Source organism: Leopardus geoffroyi, chromosome C1, assembly GCF_018350155.1.
Source record: "Leopardus geoffroyi isolate Oge1 chromosome C1, O.geoffroyi_Oge1_pat1.0, whole genome shotgun sequence".
Classification (NCBI taxonomy): domain Eukaryota; kingdom Metazoa; phylum Chordata; class Mammalia; order Carnivora; family Felidae; genus Leopardus; species Leopardus geoffroyi.
This window is the reverse complement of record NC_059328.1, coordinates 6,481,808-6,501,440: the sequence shown is the minus strand read 5'-3', so window position 1 is coordinate 6,501,440 and position 19,633 is coordinate 6,481,808. Positions and strand designations below refer to the sequence as shown.

Genomic DNA, 19,633 nt, shown 5'->3' with positions numbered 1-19,633 from the left:
CCGGTGGACATCTATCTGAGCAGCAGGGTGGCTGCCTGCTGGAGGGGGCCTGGGCAGGGCCCGGACACAACCGCAGCCTCACTGGGGGGCCAGATGTAAGGGGGGGCCAGGTCTGAACCCGGCTCAGAGAGCCCTGCGGGTGTGTGTGGACGTGGCCCAAACCGAGATGACTACCGGGTGCCCTTACCCCACACGGACCCAACAGGTGACCTACCGCTTTAAGATGGGGGAGGCCGGAGAGGCAAAGGAATCTCCTCCTTGCCGACAAGCACCCTCGTGAACACCCCACCCGAGGTCCCTTCCAACCCAAAGCGAAGCGTGTTTGAGCCTGGAAAGCTGCCCCCGGCGGCGGCTGCCCACGCCCGGCCCCCGAGCCCACCTGCGAAGGTCGGCGTCAGGCTGCGGAAGCTGTCCGGCTTCTGCTGCTCTCTGCGCACCTGCTCGCTGTATGCCTGGTACTGGCCCAGGACGGCGCTGCCCTTCTGCAGGCCCCGCAGAGCCCGGAAGGCCCGGAGCTTGTGCTGGAGCACAGACTCTGAGCTGCTGATGTTGTGGGGCAGCTCCATGGCCACGAGGGTGAGGACCTCGGTCAGGTGGTTCTGGAGCACGTCGCGAATGACGCCGTACTCCTCGTAGAAGCTGGTGCGGCCTGTACAGCAGAGACGAATCAGAGGCTGTAAGGAACAGTCAGCGGGGCGCCCGGTGATGGGGGGGGGGTGGGGGGCTTAGTCGGCTGAGCGTCCGACTCTTTGTTTCAGCTCAGGTCACACCCTCACAGGGATCGGGCCCCGCGATGGGCTCTGCACTGGCAGTGTGGAGCCCGCTTGGGATTCTCTGTCTTCCTCTCTCTCCACCCCTTCCCCACTCATGCTCACTCTCTCTCTCAAAATGAATAAACTTAAAAAAAAAAAAAAGAGGGCAATGTGCCAGACTTCCCCAAGGCACACCTGGCCCCCTGCCCCTGCCGCCTGCCCCTGCTGTCTTCATCCCCCAGTCCGTAGAACTTCCAAACATGACTTATGTCAGAGCAAATCTCAATTAAGAGAAGGAAGGAGGGTGTCTCTGAACACTCTAAGTGAAGCTGTCAAACCTTTGGGCCTTCCCGGGAATCTGCACGGGGAAGGGTCTGGTCCCGGAGAAGGCCAGACTGCATTTACCTGCAGATCCGTGGCCGGACTCCCGACCTTCCCTAGGTGTCAGCTGGGAGGGAGGTCTGGCCCCGCAGGAGGCTGCAGCATCGAGGCGAGCGCCTGGGCTCTGGGCTCTGGCTGCCGCCTGCTAGCGTGGTCCTGGGCGTTACCCGACCCCTGGGTCTGTCCCTGCATCCCGCCATTAAGTGGGGCTAACAGGTGCCACCCCGTTACCAAGGGCACAAATGTGCCAGGCAGCGTGCAGGGGCCGAGGAGGTCCCTGTCCTCAGCTTTCAGTGGGAGGGAGGAAAAAATAAGTCAATGAAGGAATTACAGACAGAGAGTCAGAAGAGGGCAAAGGGCGGGTCCTCTGAGGGCAGGAGAGTCAGCACTGCCAAAAGCGAGGGAAAGACTGGCGAGGAAGCCTTCGGGCGCAGACAGCCCGAGGCGGGAAAGAGCTCGGCTGGGAGGGCCTAACGGAAGGGGAGCAAGACGGAGAGGCCAGGAGGGCAGGGGCTGGTGGTACGTGGGTCTACATTCAGAGGAAGCGGGTGGGGAGAATGATGCAGGAAGAGACAAGATCCTGGCCCACTGCAGGAGAATGGTGCAGGCCAAGGAGGCCAAGGAGGCCAAGGAGGAGGCTGTGCGGTTGCCCCAGCGGAAAGGCAACCAGGCTGGGGCTGATGTAGCAGCAGAAGAGCCGGAGGGAGTGGACGATCTGTTCTGGGGGCAGAAGTGACGGGACCTGCTGACTGCTGGGGGCAGGCACAAGAGAACTGCTAGGTTTGGGGCCTGAGCCAAGGACGGGCAGCGGTAGGGGGCCACAGGGAGAGGAACAGTCTGGCGGAGGGGAAGCCATGAGTTCCCCTGGGTGTGTTGAAGATTAAGACATCCGGGGAGGACGCCGAGTTGTCAGGTGGACAGGGTGACAGTGAGGGTGAAGGAGAGTGACACAGACAACACCGAGCACAGAGCCCCACGGCGGCAGCCCCCCGCCTGCCCACAGGCTCCCGAGGGGCAGCGCCCACGGTTATCCCTGTTCCACACCGGAGGGAAGAGCCAGACGTCTAGGGCTCATCCCAGCAGAGTCGGGAGCTGGCCGAGCCCAAGCTCGACTCCACAACATCCTCCGGACGCAGCATGAGGTCTGATTATCGGTGCCTCGGATACACACAACCCAACAGGTGTAGAGCTTCGGATTCAAATGCACAAACCCTCGCACGGCATGGTTCATATTCCGCCGACCGGCCAACGCCCAGGCCGGTTCAGAGCCTTGGACACAGAGAGTCTGCCATCACGGCAGGAGGGGCAATCGTCCGTCAAAGGCTTTGTGTGAATCATCTAGAACTCAGGATTGCTTCTTTTGCCCGGCAACTCCTAATGCCCTACAAGTCTCGGCTTCTGGGGGGTTGTACTGACCTCTTGGCCTGCACCCCCGGGGGTGTCCGGGGGCCCTGTCTTCCGCAAGCCCCGCTGACTGCCTCAGTGCCCGTCCGTCTCTCCCCCTGCCACGCACAGGAGCTCCCGCAGAGTAGGCACCGCACCTGTCCGCCCACTGCTGCTGGCCTCGCACCCGACACGGCCCCGCAGATGCACCCACGGGACCCCGGGCAGCAGAGAAAACAGACATCTACACGTCATCACGAATCAATCGCAAAAGTATCACGTCAAGAGGAAGAAACAGGACTGCTTTGATAAAATAAAAATTTTGAAAACAGGATAGGAAATGACTAGTATAAACACAACGTCAACAAACGAAAAGTACGGTTGGAAGTCAGAAATTCAACGGATGGGTTTTATGGATAAGAAACATCTGAAAAGAGTCAGTCATGAGAAGACAGATCTGACGAGACTATCCTGAGTGCAGGATAAAGGGGCAGAAAGACCCACACTCACACACAATCACCCACCCACACACACGCACACACACGCACACGCACGCACACGGTATGCCTCTCCTTCAGGATGAAACAATATATTGTTTATGGAATCAGACTTACCCACAAACAATGAAGACAGTAACCTACCCCAGATCTGGAATAGTGAAGGGGAGGAAATGGGACAGAATTTGGGGAAAGGCACAATAAAGCTCTTTTTAAAAACGGGGTGCCTGGGTGGCTCAGTCGGCTAAGCGGCCAACTTCAGCTCAAGTCATGATCTCAGGGTTTGTGAGTTCGAGCCCCATATCAGCCTGCTTGGGATTCTCTCTCCCTCTCTCTCTGCCCCCCCCCCCACTTGTGCTCTCTCTCTCTGAGTAAATAAACTTAAAAAAAATTTTTAAATGGTTTGGTTGGGGGACGCCTAGGTGGCTCAGTTGGTTAAGTATCTGACTTCAGCTCAGATCAAGATCTCACGGTTTGTGGGTTCGAGCCCCATGTCAGGCCCTGTGCTGACAGCTTGGAACCCAGAGCTTGCTCCAGATCCTGTGTCTCCCTCTCTCTCTGCCCCTCCCCTGCTCACTCTCCGTCTCTTTCAAAAATAAATAAATAAACTTTTGAAAAAACGGCTTGGTGGGTACACTCGATATGTTATATCGTAGTTCTTACACGTCCTACATATATTTAGTATGAATTCTTTTTGACCTAGTCAATATTTAATTCAAACAAGCAAAAAGAGTGGCCCCTAACTCAGACCTGGCTGGCCCCGCACGCCCCCTCACAGGGGCCACCCAGGGTCCTCGGCACCAGTCCTGAGCCACCTGCCCCAACCAGGCTCGTGGTGCGTGCTCCTGCCAGCTGGGCGGCGAGGAGGGCCAGGCCATGACTGGCGGAACGTGCCCTGAATTCAGCCCAATGTGCCACGCCCGACGGAACACCCGTGTCGCGGGGCAAGAAATGGACCCAGGAGCCTGCTGGCCAGAAGGCACCTCTGTCCTCAGGGGCAGGAGTCTGACTCTTGCTCTCGGCCAGAACTTGAGGGTGCAACCCTGGCCATGCTAAGCCCTGAAAGAGTGGAAGACTCCAGCCCAGCTGTGCCAACCGAAATGCCCAAAGTGCCCCCCCCCCCCCCCGCTGAAACGGTGCCTGAGCTCCTCCAGCCCCACAGGGCTCTGGTCTTCAAAGTTCTTACGATATGGCTGAGAAGAAGGACATCAAGAACAGATAATAACTATATAATAACAGTGTTCATCAGTCCCTTTATTCCTCACAATACTGATATATAAGCAGGTCTTACTTTTAAAATACAAGTTTTAAGGGACACGTGGGTGGCTCAGGCAGTTGAGTGTCCGACTTCGGGCTTAGGTCGTGATCTCGCAGCTCATGAGTTCGAGCCCCACACAGGGCGCTCTGTGGTCAGCGCAGAGCCCGCTTCGATCCTGTGTCCCCCTCTCTCTCTGCCCTTCCCCCACTTGCGCTCTCCCAAAAATAAATACATATTTTTTAAAAATACACATTTTAATTTTAAAAATACAAGGAAACGAAGGTTCAGAGAAGTTAGGTAACTTGTCCAAGGCCACAGAGCTGACAAAGAGGTAAAAATGCGATCAGACTTGGGCAGTTAGCTCCAGAGCCCGCAATTCTTACCACGCAAACACCGCCTTTTTAACTTCCTACCACTCCCAGTTTTTAACAACCATACAAGTGAACGTGCAACTCGGGAGGGGGCGCTGAATGGCATGAGCACCAGCGGATTTCAGGAGTGGAGCGGAGGAAGCAACCTGAGCTGGGCTCTGGAAGGATGGATCTAGGTCAAACGTCAGGGACCCAATGCCTGCTGGGGCCGGGCCACGGAGGCCCCAACACACGGTTCATACGACAACGTAAGCCCGGCCTGGCAGAAGCAGCCAGTCTGTGACTCGGAACAGTAGAAATCGAGCGAGAGAAGACAGAAAGGGCCTTGGACGCTAGACTGAGAGGTCTGAGGAGCTATTAAAAGTTCCTGACCACAACCAGTTAAGCAGAATCACCGTAGGCTCCCACCAATTTCACTCCTATGTGTGCACCCAAGAGCAATGAAAACACACGCCCACACAAACACTTGTACGCGGACGTTCACGGCAGCATTGTTACAATCGCCGAGAAGAGGAAGCCACCCAAACGTCCATCAACCGATGGATACATAAAATTTTATCATTCACGATAAAAAAGAAATGAAGTCTCGGCACACACTGCAACATGGCTGCACCTTGAAAACACGTCACTCGGAGAAAGAAGCTAAACACGAAAGGCCACCCGTTGTGTGGTTCCATTTATACGAAATGTCCAGAAGAGGCAGCTCCGTAGACACAGAAAGCAGATTCGTGACTGCGTGGGGTAGGGGCATGTGGATGAGGATAAGGGGCACAGGGCTTCTTTGGGGGGTGGAAAATGCTCTCAAATTGACAAACGCACTGCACTGGATACTTTAAATAAATGGGTGCATCGTCTGATATGTGAATTGTATGTCAAATACGACTCTTTCAAATAAGTGTGAAAGCAGGAAGGAGAACCGTAACAGAGGTGCTGTGGGACAATCAGGCCGTCTCCGGTCTACCTGCAAGACAAACTTTCAGGGAAGGGGACTGGTCCGACAAGGCAGCGTTCGGGGCAGTTAAGGGAAGGAAGCAGGGCTAGGGCAAATGACGTAACGGGAAAGACAAAGACGTTATTCGGGGGATGAGCACATGCTTCCTGGTGACTGGCTCTGGAGTGTGGTCCGTGGAGCCAGCAGGTACGGGTTCGAACACCTGTTCTGCCATCTTTCAGCCCTGCAGCCCCACGAGAGCCGCTCTGTCTCACACATAAAAGAGGGACAGTCCCATCCCTCCCTCGCAGGGCTGCTGCGAGCATTAATGAGTTAACACATCTACGAGGCTTGGAACGGAGCCCAACACACGGGAAGTGCCGGGAGATACCGGCTAGTATTTTTATTATTATAGGAGCTGCAAAAGAAGGACCAGCAGCCGGCAATGCAGAGAACAGTCACCATTTGGAGATAAAGAAGTTAGACAACGCAAGTGGTGTTTCATGAGAAAAGTTCAATGGCGGTTCTGAATCTGCTGAGTCTGAAAGTGGTGACATTTGGTGCAAATATCAAGAAGACAGCTAGAGGTTTAAGACTAGAGCTTGGGTAGGCAATGAGTGCCAGCGACATATTGGATTTCATCAAGTCCAAAATGCCGACGATGGCAAGAGCATCACGGCTTTACTACTGCTGAGAAGGAGACGGGCTGCCAACCACGTCAGCTATGGTGCCCCATCAACGGTGAATGCAACTTCAGAGATGTTCAAATATTCCAAAAAAAATGTGCGCCCTGCAATCAATGGATTACAGATTTAAGAGTATAAAGAGGATAGTTAAACTTGGAGAACAGATGAATTTTTGATGGAGGGAACACAGCAGAGTCCTTCAAGGGCCCTGTTATCTGTTTACCATTCATTAGTTTAGCAAATCCCTAAGTAGCCCTCTTCCTATTTTTATCCTCTCTCAAGGCCAGGGAGAATGCACTTCACAGGTTTACTACCCGCTGTGTAAAAGAGAGCTTCCTTTATTCCTTAATTTCAAGCTTCAGGGGCGACCGTGTTTAGCACAGCCCGGAGACTTGCAGCCCCTCCCGGTTAAGCTCTGCCTTTTCAGAACCGCCTTTCCGGGAGAGACCACACAGCCGACCGCAGGACAGGGGTCCAGCCGGGGCACCAGCTCTCCTGCGGATGCCAACCACTCCGGTTTTCCACCCGTTACTGTGGACTGATTCTTCCTGAAAACGATCTCTATTCACTCCTGGTATCCTTTCCTAGATCAAAAGTTGAGGGTTAAAAACCCACTGGTGTCTGAATAAGGACAGAAAAAAGCTCAACCGGGTTGGACAACTAGGACCAAGACCACAAACCTGGCTTCCAAACAGCTCAAGGCCAGCGCTACCCAGGATCACAAGGTCACAAGCACGGGAGACCCACCGCTTTGCCCCTCAGCCAGGCTACCCCTCAGACCCTCGTGGGGCAGCATCCCACGGCAGGCAAGACGAGCTGTGTCCCGTGTGCTTGAAAAAAGCTCCCACAGACCCACCACACCAGCGAGGACGGGAGGGACATTGGCACCAATGCAGGCAAAGCTGTAGGAACACGAGGTATGAACACCACTGTTGCATACGTTCTGGAAAACGGTCTCATGAGATGTAATGAGCTGTAACGTAGTTTCCACCATTTGGCTAGTAATTCTACTTCAGAAGTACACTCAAAGGAAAAAATATTTTTTTTAAGGCTCATAAGTGTTCTAGGATGACGGCCGTCAAACAATTTTGTGAATAAATTAAAAGCTACTGAATTGTACACTTTAAAAGGGTAAATTTTATAGTATATGAATTATATCTTAATTTTTAAAGCCTGCAAAGTACTATTTAAAATAGCAAAAAGGGGGCGCCTGGGTGGCTCAGTCGGTGAGGCATCCGACTTCAGCTCAGGTCATGATCTCACGGTTCGTGGGTTCGAGCCCCGCGTCGGGCTCTGTGCTGACGGCTCGGAGCCTGGAGCCTGCTTCGGATTCTGGGTCTCCCTCTCTCTCTGCCCCTCCCCTGCTTGCACTGTGTGTGTGTGCGCGCGCGTGTGTGTGTGTGTGTGTGTCTCAAAAATAAAGAAATGTTAAAAAAATTAAAAGTAAAAGTAAATAAATAAAATAGCAAAAAGTGAAATGCCTAAGAACACAGCAATCCATATTCTGTGACAGAAATAGAAATTTCACAAAAATAGTTACTACAAGGTATACACTCTACAGATTGTTGACAGGTGGAAGCTGAAATACATGTTCACATCCACATGTGACAGAGAGATGAACCAGGCGAAGGCTGGACGTAAAGGAGTATCACAGACCAACTACGGGTGTTCGCGTAACCTGGCACGAGTCACGTGCGAGTCCCAGGGAGCCCCAGAGAGGGAGGCAGCCTCCTCTCCTTGACGACTTGCAAGGAGAGCAGCATTTCCACTGGTAAAGCGTTTCCATGTATGTGATTTCATTTAAGCCTCCAAACGACCCCAAGAGAGAGGCAACAGAGATCGTCATCATCATTCAGAGATGTGCTGAGGATCGCAGCCTTCAGAACAGGGACCGCAATCCCCCTCCCCACTGCCTCCACGCTGCGGGAGATCCAGATTTTCCCGGGAAAACACAGATTTAAGGACCACAAAACTGAAAGCTAGCTGTGATCCCCACCCGTACCTTCGGGGATAACTAAAAATAAAGAGGAGGGAATGCCAAGGAGAGAGCAGGTCTGCCGGCGCTCTCCCCGGTCAGGAGGCCAGGCAGCCGCCCTGAGCTCACCTTGCAGATGGCCCTGCAGAAAGGGGGGCCCAGGGCCGGAGGTCAGGACAGCTGGTACGCGCCTGGGAGGACCCAGGCTGCCTCGGTCCCTGCGTGAGGGGCACTGAATGGCCGCTCCAACCCTCAGAGGTCAGCGTGCCCTGTGCTCCTTCCCCGGTGTGGGAACAGGGGGTTGGAACCCTCCCCGGCAGGGGCAGTGACAGCATCCTCGAGAAGTGTCCCTCTTTCCGCCCGCCTGGGTGGCTCCATCAGTTCAGCGTCTGACTCTCGATTTCGGCTCAGGTCATGATCTCACGGTTCATGGGATCGAGCCCCACGTTGGGCTCTGAGCTGACAGAGCAGAGCCTGCTTGGGATTCGCCCTCTCTCTCTGCCCCTCCCCTGCTTGCTTTCTCTCTCAAAATAAATAATCTTAAAATAAATAAATAAATAAGTAAATACATACATACATCTATACATACATACATAAAAGAAAAGAAAAGAAAAGAAAAGAAAAGAAAAGAAAAGAAAAGAAAAGAAAAGAAAGCCTTCCACCAAGAGGGGAAAGCAGGGCAGCAGAGGGGCGTGGAGATGCCCTGAGCACATCCTGGCAATAAGGCCAACTGCCGAGGGCCCGCACGGACTGCGCCACAGGCACAGGGGTGAGAAGCTTGGGTTCTGAGGTGCCACAGAACTTGGATCTCATCCCGGCGCCCCCAGAATAAAGGGCAGCCCAGCCTGGACAGCTGTCCCTCGGGCCATCAATGACGCAGCCCTCCCTTCAGCAGAGCCTCCCGGCGGCCACCATGAGGGCCAGCAGGGGTCATCTCCACACAGCCAAGGTCACTCCTTGTATAGCCCATGGTGCTGCTTCAGGAGATCCGGCCCCCCAGGCTTTCTGTGGCTCTGAGGGGGCGGGGCACCTTGGGTGCTACGGGGGGGGGGGGGGGGGGGGGGGGGGGAGGGGGCCCTGGGGCCAGGGAAGGAAGTGCTTTTCCTCTCCTCCTCCCCTTCTCACTCTCTCCCTCCTGCCTGTGCGGCAGCCTTCACACTGCAGCAGACTCCTCTGGGCCAGAGGCTGCGGCAGGGAAGGAGAGAGCCACTCAAGGGCCAAGGAGAGAGGGAGCTGGGGAAGCCAGCCTCAACCACTCGGATGACTGGACTGGGGCCCAGCGGCGGGGGAGGGGGGGGGACGGGACATCCAAACGACCTTTCCACTCAGAAGTCCCTTTCCAGGGCCCAGGCCTGGCGTGCAGCCCCCTCCCTTTGCGGCACTCGAATGGCAGTGTAGCCTGCCATCCCTGAGGGTCCCGGAGCTGGGCCACCCCGGAGGCTCCCCACGCCGCGCAGCTGAAGCGGCACCTGCCCCCCGCGAGGGGAGACCGCCCCTGCACTTTGGCCTTCTGAAGCCTGATGCCGACTGCTGCACTCTGAATCCCACCTTGGAAGCTCCCAAACCGCCCTCAGTCCCACCGTAGCAGCTGGCCGGCCACCCACGAGGACCCACAGCAAGGCACGGTGACCTCCAGCAGGAGGCCAGCCCCTCCCCCTGCCCGCTTCCCATCCTGACTGCGGAAGGCACGGCCAAGGCCCAGATGTGCTGGCCACGGGACTCACTGGCCACGGGGGCACAGCCTCGGGGCCCACGTCTCCTGTCCTCTCTCTCCAGCCTGAAATAGTGCGACGGGCGACTGGTGGGCGGACAGGCCGACCAGGGAGATCCAACCCCCAGGATGGCATGTCTGACGAGGACGGGGCAGGCCACACCCTTATGGGTTAGAGAACCTGGGGGGGCGGGTATAGAATCCCCCCCTTCCCCACCCCACCCCCACCCCACCCCCACCCCTCACCCCAGTTGCCTGCCCTGCCCTGTGTCTCTGCGCCTCTGGGCTGAAGGCACAGGGCCCAGCTGAGGGCAAAGGCCTTGTGCTCCGGGGCATGGCAGCAGCACCCCCTTCCCCTCCGAACCCACGTCCTGAGGCTGCTAGGCCTGGGCCTTGGTCCCACGCGGCAGCCTTGACGGCAGGGCCACGGTGCCCACCCTCCTGGGCCGTGGCTGTCTGGTACTGTCCGAACCCAGATTCTCCCTGCCTCCGGCCGTGCTTTGGCAAACAGTCCTGCCCGGGCCTCTGTCTGCCTTTGTGCCTTGCCTTCTCTTTTCCTTTCTCCAAAACCCAAAAGTATCTTTGCTGGGTAAGCAGGCCTTCGGTTTGCTCAGCCCCCGGCTCCCTAGGGATCCCGCAAAGAGACCTGCAAGTGACATCAAGTATCGAAAGGGAAATGCGGTGGAAGGTTGGAAGGGATACAGGGCGATGGTGCCAGCTGGTAACCCCAGCCATCACCGCTCCTCCCCAGCGCAGGGTGGGCACAGGAAGGGGCCGCCAGAAGCGGGGGAGGCGTCCCGGTGTCCCGGCCCTGCCGGTGGCTGAGCCAAGTCTGGGCAGAGGCTGGTGCTGGGCTGCAGAAGGTGACGGCGGCACCCTGTCACCATCCCACGCCCTCAGCACCAGATCTGAAGTTCAGCCCTCTGCCGGTGAAGCAAGAGCCGGGCCCAGCCCGCACCCCCACGAGCGCGGTGGACACACAGTGGCACAAGGAGGTAGCCCACAGCCTGAGCCCCTGCTGAGGACAGAACGGGAAATAACGGAAACGCTGGGGCGGGTTCCCGAGGCCCACGAAGGCTCAATGCGGCGGGGAGAGGGCCAGTGCCCTGACAGGGGCTCCGGAATGGAGAAACCCAGCTCCGCTCGAGGACGGCAATGCCCTCAGAGGCTGGGTTCACGGGGCCCTGCCCGACTGCCCCAGCCCGGCACCCCCGCTCCCGCCCGCCCCCCACGGCACTGTCGGCCTGCATCAGTCATTTCGGAGTCTGTCCTAATAGACCCTCTCCCCCCAGTGAGAGGTGTCGGGTGGGGGGGGGGGGCAGAGGCTGTGCCTCATTGCCCTCTGTATGGCCATGGCCCTCACACGGAGCCTCCAGCACCAGATACGTGTTTGAAGAGGAAAGGAGGGAAGCTGGAGAGTAACCAAGGGAAGGAGAAAGGAAAAGAGAAACAGGCAAACAGGAGACAGACCTCCTGGACCCCCAGCCAGGCCCGAGGGGTCTGCCCTCCTCTCTGCCCAGGGGCACACCGTGGGCCAAGGATAGTGGCCTCGGCCCCGCAGACAGCAGCCAGCGGGATGAGCTAGACGCACTGCTACGGAGCCTGGGTGCCAAAGCCAGACCTCTCACCCCAAGGACCCGGCCCCACCGCTTCCTGCCGCGTGACCTTGGGCACATCACCAAACCGCATCCGTAAGTGGGAGCTAATAATAGGACCCACCTCAGATGGCCACTGGGGGGACGGACACAAGAAGAATTAGCTTTTATGGTCTTGGCTGAGAACCGCTGCTCTGACCATAATACAGTCAAGGCTCAAAAAAGTGGAGGGAGTCACAGAACGCCAGCACTCTGCGGAGCCTCAGCAGCAGTCTTCTATATGGCCCACTCATCTCGCAGCTGAGGGGAGTGATGTGCTGAGGTCACCCAGCAGAGACAGGCCGGAGGCTCCCCGGTCAACGCTGCTCATTCATTATTCGTTCAGCGCTTGTGACGTGCACGCCAGGAGCCTGAAAGGAGGCACCTGACCCCCTCGGTCCGGTGGGAGAGGCACACCGGACCCGGACAGGACACAGAAAAGACTGGAGGGCGGACCGAGGAGGCACGTGGTGCTCCGAGGGCGTGAGGGGAATGGAGCTCGTCAAGAAGGCCCCCTGAGAAAGTGACGGCCGAGCTGGGAAGGAACAGGAGGGACGGGAGGCGAGGAGGAGGTGAGGAGAAGCATCTGGGCAGAGGGCACCACCGGTACCAGCCCTGGGGCAGCTCTGATGGGCCCCACCACACCCACGTAAGGTCTTGGCCACGTAAGGCCAAGTCTACTCACCCAGCCTGCGTTCCCTAAAGGCAGCGAGGCCCGGGCAGGCTCTGCCCTGGGGGTTAGCACAGGCCAGAGCTGGGCCACAGCAGGCCCCGCAGGAACACCACATATACCGGCGGAAACTTCCCTCCGAGAAGCACCAGCCGGGGCGCAGAGGCTGGGCAGATCCCCCGGCCCTCCCATCTCACCGGGCACAGGGCCGGCGGAGGCCGGGGAGCCGCGGAGCGCGGGGGCCATTCACTCACCCTCGGCATCCACCGTCTCCTTCATGATGATCTCCACCCGCTCCACGTGGTGCCGGCTCCAGAGGCCGTCCAAGGCCTTGCGGTTCTGGTCTCGGAAAGGCAGGATCTGAGCCACGGCCTGCCGGGGAAGGAGGCCAGTTGGGCACTGGTTCTCAGGGTGAAGAAGGAATCCTGACTCCCAGAAAGGGCCCACGCTTCTCTACCCCCTGCTCGGAGGAGACGCTCCCAGGATGCAACGGTCCCTGGGCTTTGGGGCCTCACAGCTCTACGCGCACTCCAAAAACTTGTAAGTGACCTCCGCAGGGTTACCTGCTTTTTATTTTGCGAGGAAAAAAGTACTGTAGATTATTTATCTTCTATGACCATCGACTTTTAATAAAAGAAAGAGATCTTTTTACCACTAAAAATGGAGCAAGAAAAGCTTTAGGTTGAATGCATTCAGTATTCTTTTCTCATTTTCCCAGGAACAGGTGAAAACCTCACCAGCTCCTCACCTCTGAGGACCACTCTTTGGGGATGCTGCCGCTCCAAACAGAGCTGGACAGAAAGCAATGCCTCCGTCCTGGAAAACTATGAGGTGCCCACCCACGTGGCCCTGGGCTCGCCAGCCTGGTCAGCACCAGAGTGCGCCGTGCTGTGAGCTTTCTGCTGGGGTTTCGAGGGAGAGATGTTCCAGAGGCGCTCCGAGGGCCTGCTCAGAGTGAAGTGGCCAGCCAGCCTGCATCACCCAGGAGGCCACCCCACGCTCCGCCACAGAACCTGGCTGAGGAACATGGACTTAGGGTCCCTACGCAGAGCGAGACCTCGTTACCAGCCTTCGGCTCAAACCAGAACTTGGGAAGACACAGATACTGAAAAAAGGCAGTCGGGGGGCGCCTGGGTGGCGCAGTCGGTTAAGCGTCCGACTTCAGCCAGGTCACGATCTCGCGGTCCGTGAGTTCGAGCCCCGCGTCGGGCTCTGGGCTGATGGCTCAGAGCCTGGAGCCTGTTTCCGATTCTGTGTCTCCCTCTCTCTCTGCCCCTCCCCCATTCATGCTCTGTCTCTTTCTGTCCCAAAAATAAATAAACGTTGAAAAAAAAAATTAAAAAAAAAAAAAAAAAAAAAAAGGCAGTCGGATGTGGAATAAGTTAATTCTAATCTCCCCACCGGGACCCCCTGGAAGCCAGGCCGACACCAGAGTCCTGGGGCCACCCGTGTAGATGATGCAGGGCAGCGACGAGAACGTGGCTGGACAGGCGGACCAGGGCCACGCAGTCCTGCCCCTTGCTGCCCTGCTTCTCCTCCAGCCTGTCGCCGCCCGCCCGCCCTCCGGACGACCGCGGCGCCTCGGATTTCACGACGGCTCAGGCCTAATCCCACATTAGCAGTGTGGCTCCGCCGGTGGGGTCTCCCCGCGCCCGGCTTGCTCCGACTCCTGGCTGCAGCTCACCTGCTTGCCCAGGTAATGGTCCACCCGGTACATCTCCTCCTCTCGGAAAAAGCCCCCGAGTTCCGTGGCCAGCTGCTGGGCTGAGAGGTGGTCATGGCCGAAGGGCTTCTCGAGGACAACCCGCAGCCAGGCGCCCGGGCCCGGGCGGCAGCTGCTGTTAATGTTGCGGGCAATGTCCGCATAGGCAAAGGGTGGCACCGAGAAGTAGAAGATCCTGCCGGCCTCCCGGAGGCCCCCGTGTTGGACCTGTGCCTCAATGTCCTTGCTCAGGGCCATATAGTCCTCACTCGTCGCCAGGTGGCGGTACGCACTCAGCCGCTGGAACTGGCCCTTGAGTTCGGCGCAGCGGTCGGGTGCCACGTCCTCCGGGCAGGAGAGGGACTCCAGGACCTTGGCTATGAACGCTTGGCCCTGCTTGGTGGACGTCAGGGCAGCCCCATGGAAGCTGAAACTGTAGTCCTTCCCCGCCTCATCCAGGTACAGCTGGAACAGCCCCTGCCATAAGTATTTCCTGGCCAGGTCCCCGGTTGCTCCCAGCAGGATGACGGAGACGTGTCCCCGGAGCTCCTGGGCCTGCAGGCACCCCAGGAGGGCCATGCACATCGCCACTGTGAGCATCTTCCAACAGCCAGGGTGCCTGGGCATAGGTGAGACAGACAAGGAACAAGGAAAGATCAGACACGGTTCAGGTGGCTGGGACATGGAGGTAAACACACTTCCAGGCTATCAAACATTTCCTGCCTGGCAGGAAACAACCACGTTTCTCAGAAAAATGTTATAATCCCACGGCTTCCCCGCTGCTCCCTCCTCAGCAACTTGGCTTCTGTGCCAGGAAGCTGGTGCGTAGGGAGCCTGCCCCGTAAACAGGGACTGTACACGGGGAGGGGGTAGGCCAGTTGCTAGAGACGGACCGCGGTGCCGCAGGAAGCTCCGGGGAGGCCCCCAGGGCTGCCGCAGGATGTGGAGCTGCCCACTGGAAGATGGACGCCAACCTCATCCATGAGCACAGGCCACCAGGCCCACGAGCTTGGGAATGGCGGACGGCCCTCGGGTGACGGCTGGAACTACAAGAAGACAGGATCGCCCCCGTCACTCCTCCCTCGGCTTCCCTCGTGTCTGCTGGGCTCCGGGCCCAGAACGATTACTAATATCTCCTACGGCACAGGGAATAGCAACACGGACTCTGGAACCAAACGAGGTGGAATCCTGGCCCAACTCCTCCCTGTTTGACCTTGGACAATTACTTAATCTCTCATAACCTCGGGTTCCTCGTCTGAAATGGGGGTGACAGCAACCTATACCACAGGGTCATTAGAAAGAGAAAATGAGTTAATATTTATCAGATGCTTAGGACACTGCCCACCACCCCCGAGCGCTACGTAAGTGGTAGTCGTCACTAGGGTACGTTAACGACAGCAGCGGCCCTGAACGGAGCGCTTCCGTGCATGAGATCCCACTGAGTGCAGGCAGAAGAGCCAATGGAGTGGGTGCCATGATAGTTTCCCTCTTGCAGAGAGAAAAGCTGAGGCTCAGACGGTGAAGGAAGGTGAGGAAGGAGGGAGCCCAACAGGCACCAGGCTCTCTGGCCCCCGCGCTGACACACAGCAAGTGCGTGCTGCATCCTCCCTCGTGTCTTGGCTGCTTTTCAGGCTAATTTAAAGCCGCTGACACGTACGAAAGGCAAGAGGCCTCGGACCCGCCACGAATGCGCCCGAGGATCCGCTTTCACTTGCCTTCTGTTCTGACCAAGGTTGTAGGGCTTACTGTGTGCAATTCTTACCCCGCGGCTCTCCCGTTCTCTGATTTCCAACCGAGGCCAGTGCTTTGGGGGAAAGGGAGAAGTGAGGGGGGAAAGTAGGCGTGGCCAGCTACTCGGCTCTGAGAACTCGAAGGGGCGACGGGGCCCAGCCCGGGGCGCTGGAGCACTGAACAGGGAACCAAGATGACTGACAGCAGGTGTTCCCGGATGAAGGGTGAACAACACCCTCCACCATGAGGTTCGAGTCTGGCCGTACGGTAGGGACACGGAGGTGTGAGGCGATACCCGGCCCCCTTACCTTCCTGCATCCCTGTACCACCCCCATCTTGAGAGGGACCTGGCCACCCTCTGACAGCCTACTCCCCAGCCCCCCCTTTTCCCTTTGCCTCCTCCTCATCTCTTTTGATGTTGCAGTTAGCGGCCAAACCAAGATGAGGCTCAACGACAGGATGTGCGTCAGAATCTACAGGACACCAGACGTTTCCACTATTCAGCTTGATGTGGAGGGTAAAGAGACCAGCTACGAGGCCTCCAGCCTTCCCCTTGCACTCTCCCTTAACCTGTGCACTCACTCCCGAACCAGATGGGCCACAGGACCAGTCTTTCCTCTCTCGCTTCCCAATCCCTGTCCTTGGCCCTTCACGCATTTACGCATTTCCTTCTGGAGGGAAGACAGAGCTGCAAGGTCAGTGCGGGAGAGAGGCGGTGAGAAATCTGAAGCCTGGAGAACAGCCTGGAGAAGGAGGAGCCTCCAGCTGGCGAGCTGCATTTCAGAGCTCCTGATCCCACACCCGGAGCCAGGGCTCCGGACTGACAAGTGCCGGGGACAAGAGGAGGAGTCAGGAACCTCAGAGAGCCTGGATGGGCAGGTGAGGGAGCCCCAAGGACCAGTCCCTCTCCCCCAAGCCCAGAAGACTGCAGAACTGTCGTGTCCCCAAGCCCGAGCCTCCAGTCACTGTGCTGAACGGCTTCCTCAGTCAAGTGGAAGAATGTGGCATTTGGGTCAGAGGACCAGGGCTCAAGACCACCTCCTGGCTGTGTGATCTAATGAACTCTCCTAGTCAGTTTGGGTCCACTTTTCCTAACTATAAAACAGGGCTAACACCACTGAACTAAATGAGGGGCTTGTGACGATTAGCCGAGATGATGCAGGCGACAAAGCCCTATGCGGACATTAACTAACCTAGCTCAGTGCCAGGCGCTTCCTGGCTCCTGGGGGGGCATAATGCCACCGCTGCCCGACAGAACTGCGCAGCTCAGCGGCTACAGAACTCAGCCCCGCAGGCAGCCCCGAGGAACCAACTCGGGCATTGACGGCACATTCCCCAGACCGGTCCTTACGCCCGGCCCCGAGGGGAGGGAGACAGTGACCAGTACGGTCATCCTCCTTGCTGCCCCGACAGGGAAATAAACAGGATCCCCGAAGCCCAACAAAGTCAAGAACAGGGCCCCAGCTCTGGAGCAGGGGTGAGGCAACAGGGAAACCAGACGGCTCCAACACACCCACCGACGGTCTAAACCGCCCTCGCGCGGCACGGCTCCGCTTTTGCGGGGTTTTCTGAAGCACTTCCCCCTGCCTCTCTGCCTGCTCCAAGAGGAATGGGCCTACAGGCACCTCCTAAAATCACACACCTGAAGTGAGCCAAAAAGCCTGGACGTGACAGTCCAACCGCTAATACTGCCATGAACCGTTTGTATCTTTCATTCAAAGTAAGTTTCACTTGCAGAGCTCCGGTGCAGGAAGGGCAGCCTGCGGGACTGCGTGTTGGGCTGAGTGGTGGTTCTTCTCCAGCTCCTGCCGTGAATCACCACGCCACCTCGATGACCTCTCACTGAGGCGTCTGTCCTGGCCAGGCCCCCCTGCCCCACCTACGAGACGAAGAGACTTAGCGGAAGGATCGCTACTTGACTGCTGCCCCCCAATCCCGGGTTTTCCAAGGAAAGGAGAGAACCCCTCTCTCATCAGGGAGAGGCCCCAGCTCCGCCTTCCTGTAGGGCAGCCGGGTGCCCACCTCGGGGGAGGGGAGAGGGGCGCTGAAACGGGAAGCAAAGAGCTGATGACCACGTGCCCTTCCGAAGCTAAGGCGAGACTCTTGAAGCTTTAACCAAAGTGTGTGAAGGATGCAGTGTCATTTACGACACTCAGATACTTGCCAGACACACACTACCCCACCGCGTGCGGTGCCGGGGGGCCTCGTCTAGGGAGGCGCAGAGGACCTTCTCCAGACAGGCTCGTCTGGGTGTCAGGACTGCTGGGCCCGTGTCCGCAGTCCTGCCCCCCAAGTCCGGTCTGAGGGGTTCCCGCCCGGCATCCTGGGCGGTCCACCTTTGGAAGAACAGCTCTGCCAATGCTCCCAAAGCTGTGAACACTGACTTGGCGGGCCAGGGGGTCTGGATCAGAATCTGCTTCCGGTCTTTGTTTCTGCCCAAGCGAAAGAGGCGGGTGTGGGGCGCAGCCCCGCAGCTATGCCTGACCCGCTCCGGTGGCAGGGTGGCTGCTGGTAAACCACAGGGGGAGTGGCACTGGTCTGCTATTCCCAGCAGACACGGGGCAGGGGCAAGGAGCGGAGAGGTAAAGGTCAGTGGCTGCGGCGGCCTTGTCCCCTCTCCCAATGCCACATCGACACCTTTGACCTCCACCTTCTGTTTGCCAAGCGGGAAGGAGGGGCCTGTCTTCTTCAAATCATAGCCCAGGAGTTTGGAATTTTTGAAAGAACGTGTGGGAGTAAAACAAGAGTTCAAACTAAAGATCATTTTTAACCAGAGTGCGAGGGGAGGGGCCCAGCGCCCTCTCCAGTCACTAACCCCAGTGTTTTCCCCGAACTCTCCCGGTCCCGGCCCATCTGCACAGGACACACCCGAACCAGTCAAACCCTTCAGCCACTCTGCGGCCTCGACTCCTCCCTTCCCGGGCCCCTTGGGAAGGGTCAGGGACAAGAGTTGCAAGATCGGGCTCTGGGGCCAGTTTCCTCCCCAGATCTCAGAAAACCCTTATTCCTATCACCTTCTCAGGGGTCTTGGGTCCCTATGACCCAAAGGTGTGCTAGAGCCGCCCTGTACCTGCACGCAAGATTCACCTGCTGAATTTTTAGGAATTTTTCAAGCCAGTTGTTAAACACAGCCATTAAATTAAAGACCAAATCAGGGCGCCTGGGTGGCTCAGTCAGTTAAGCGTCCGACTTCGGCTCAGGCCGGATCTCAGGGTTCGTGAGTTCAAGCCCCACACTGGGCTCTCTGCTGTCAGCACAGAGCCCGCCTGGGATCCTCTGCTCCCCCTCTCTCTTCGCCCCTCCCCCACTCGCATTTTTGCTCTCTCTCAAAAAAAATTTAAAACCAAATCGTACCAATTTATAACCCAAAAAGTTATATTCAAAGGTACTAAATACTTTCAGTTCACCATTTCCTATTTTACTGTGTTTTACTATTAACCTGGGTTCTTGACATTGTTTCCGTCTGCGACGTCTGTAAGGCGAAGATATTCTACGATGGGGTGCTTGAAACGGCCCGGGGAAGGAGTATTTCACCACAGATACCAGCAAATGCTGTAAATCGGGCCCCCCCTCACCAAGCCCCACCCCTGCAGAATTGTTACACATTTCCCAACATAGGGCACCGAATCTGCCTCTGCAGTCTGGGTTTTCTGCCCCTCAACTCCAGGCTCATACAACCAACTGCTGCTCTGACACCATTCACTGGGTGTCTACAAGATGTTCAAAACTGAAGGGACTTCTCCCCTGACCTGCTCCACTTCTCCAGCCTCCAGAAACGGTAACTCTACCCTTCCGGAAACTTTGGGGGTCATCCAATCTCTCGGCAGATCCTACAGTTTCTATCACCAAAATTAATCCAGAGTACAACTACTCCCCGCCTGCCACCACTCCACTCTGGTCCCGGCCACCATCACCCCTGTCTGGGTTCCTATAGGAACCACCTAATTGGCC

The 19,633-nt window shown here is 57.3% G+C and overlaps 2 protein-coding genes across 12 annotated transcripts in view; one reads left to right on the top strand and one right to left on the bottom strand.

Annotated features, from left to right (window-relative positions):
* Positions 1 to 19,633, bottom strand: part of H6PD (hexose-6-phosphate dehydrogenase/glucose 1-dehydrogenase) — a 28,400-nt gene that overhangs the window by 3,724 nt on the left and 5,043 nt on the right. For 7 of the 11 annotated variants that reach the window (XM_045475577.1, XM_045475578.1, XM_045475576.1 and 4 more), the window contains 3 exons: positions 13,934 to 14,570; positions 12,504 to 12,621; positions 380 to 649 (listed from right to left, as the gene is read on the bottom strand). In XM_045475577.1, coding sequence (XP_045331533.1) covers positions 380 to 649; positions 12,504 to 12,621; positions 13,934 to 14,570 — 1,025 coding nt within the window. Of the gene's footprint in view, positions 1 to 379; positions 650 to 12,503; positions 12,622 to 13,933; positions 14,571 to 14,925; positions 14,946 to 17,324; positions 17,502 to 17,846; positions 17,974 to 18,018; positions 18,673 to 19,633 lie in introns of those variants that run through there. The other 4 variants (XM_045475575.1, XM_045475586.1, XM_045475580.1 and 1 more) reach the window with 4 other exon arrangements.
* On the top strand, positions 14,570 to 17,797 carry LOC123597156. Its single transcript, XM_045475587.1, has 2 exons — positions 14,570 to 16,561; positions 17,420 to 17,797. Exons 1-2 carry the CDS (start codon positions 15,926 to 15,928, stop codon positions 17,795 to 17,797), a joined length of 1,014 nt encoding a protein of 337 aa, XP_045331543.1. The 5' UTR covers positions 14,570 to 15,925.

Coding starts and splice junctions, on each gene's coding strand:
- LOC123597156 (XM_045475587.1), top strand. CDS start 15,926: ATGAGGTTCGAGTCTGGCCGTACGGTAGGGACACGGAGGTGTGAGGCG. Junction 16,562..17,419: donor CAGAGAGCCTGGATGGGCAG/GTGAGGGAGCCC, acceptor TTTCACTTGCAG/AGCTCCGGTGCAGGAAGGGC.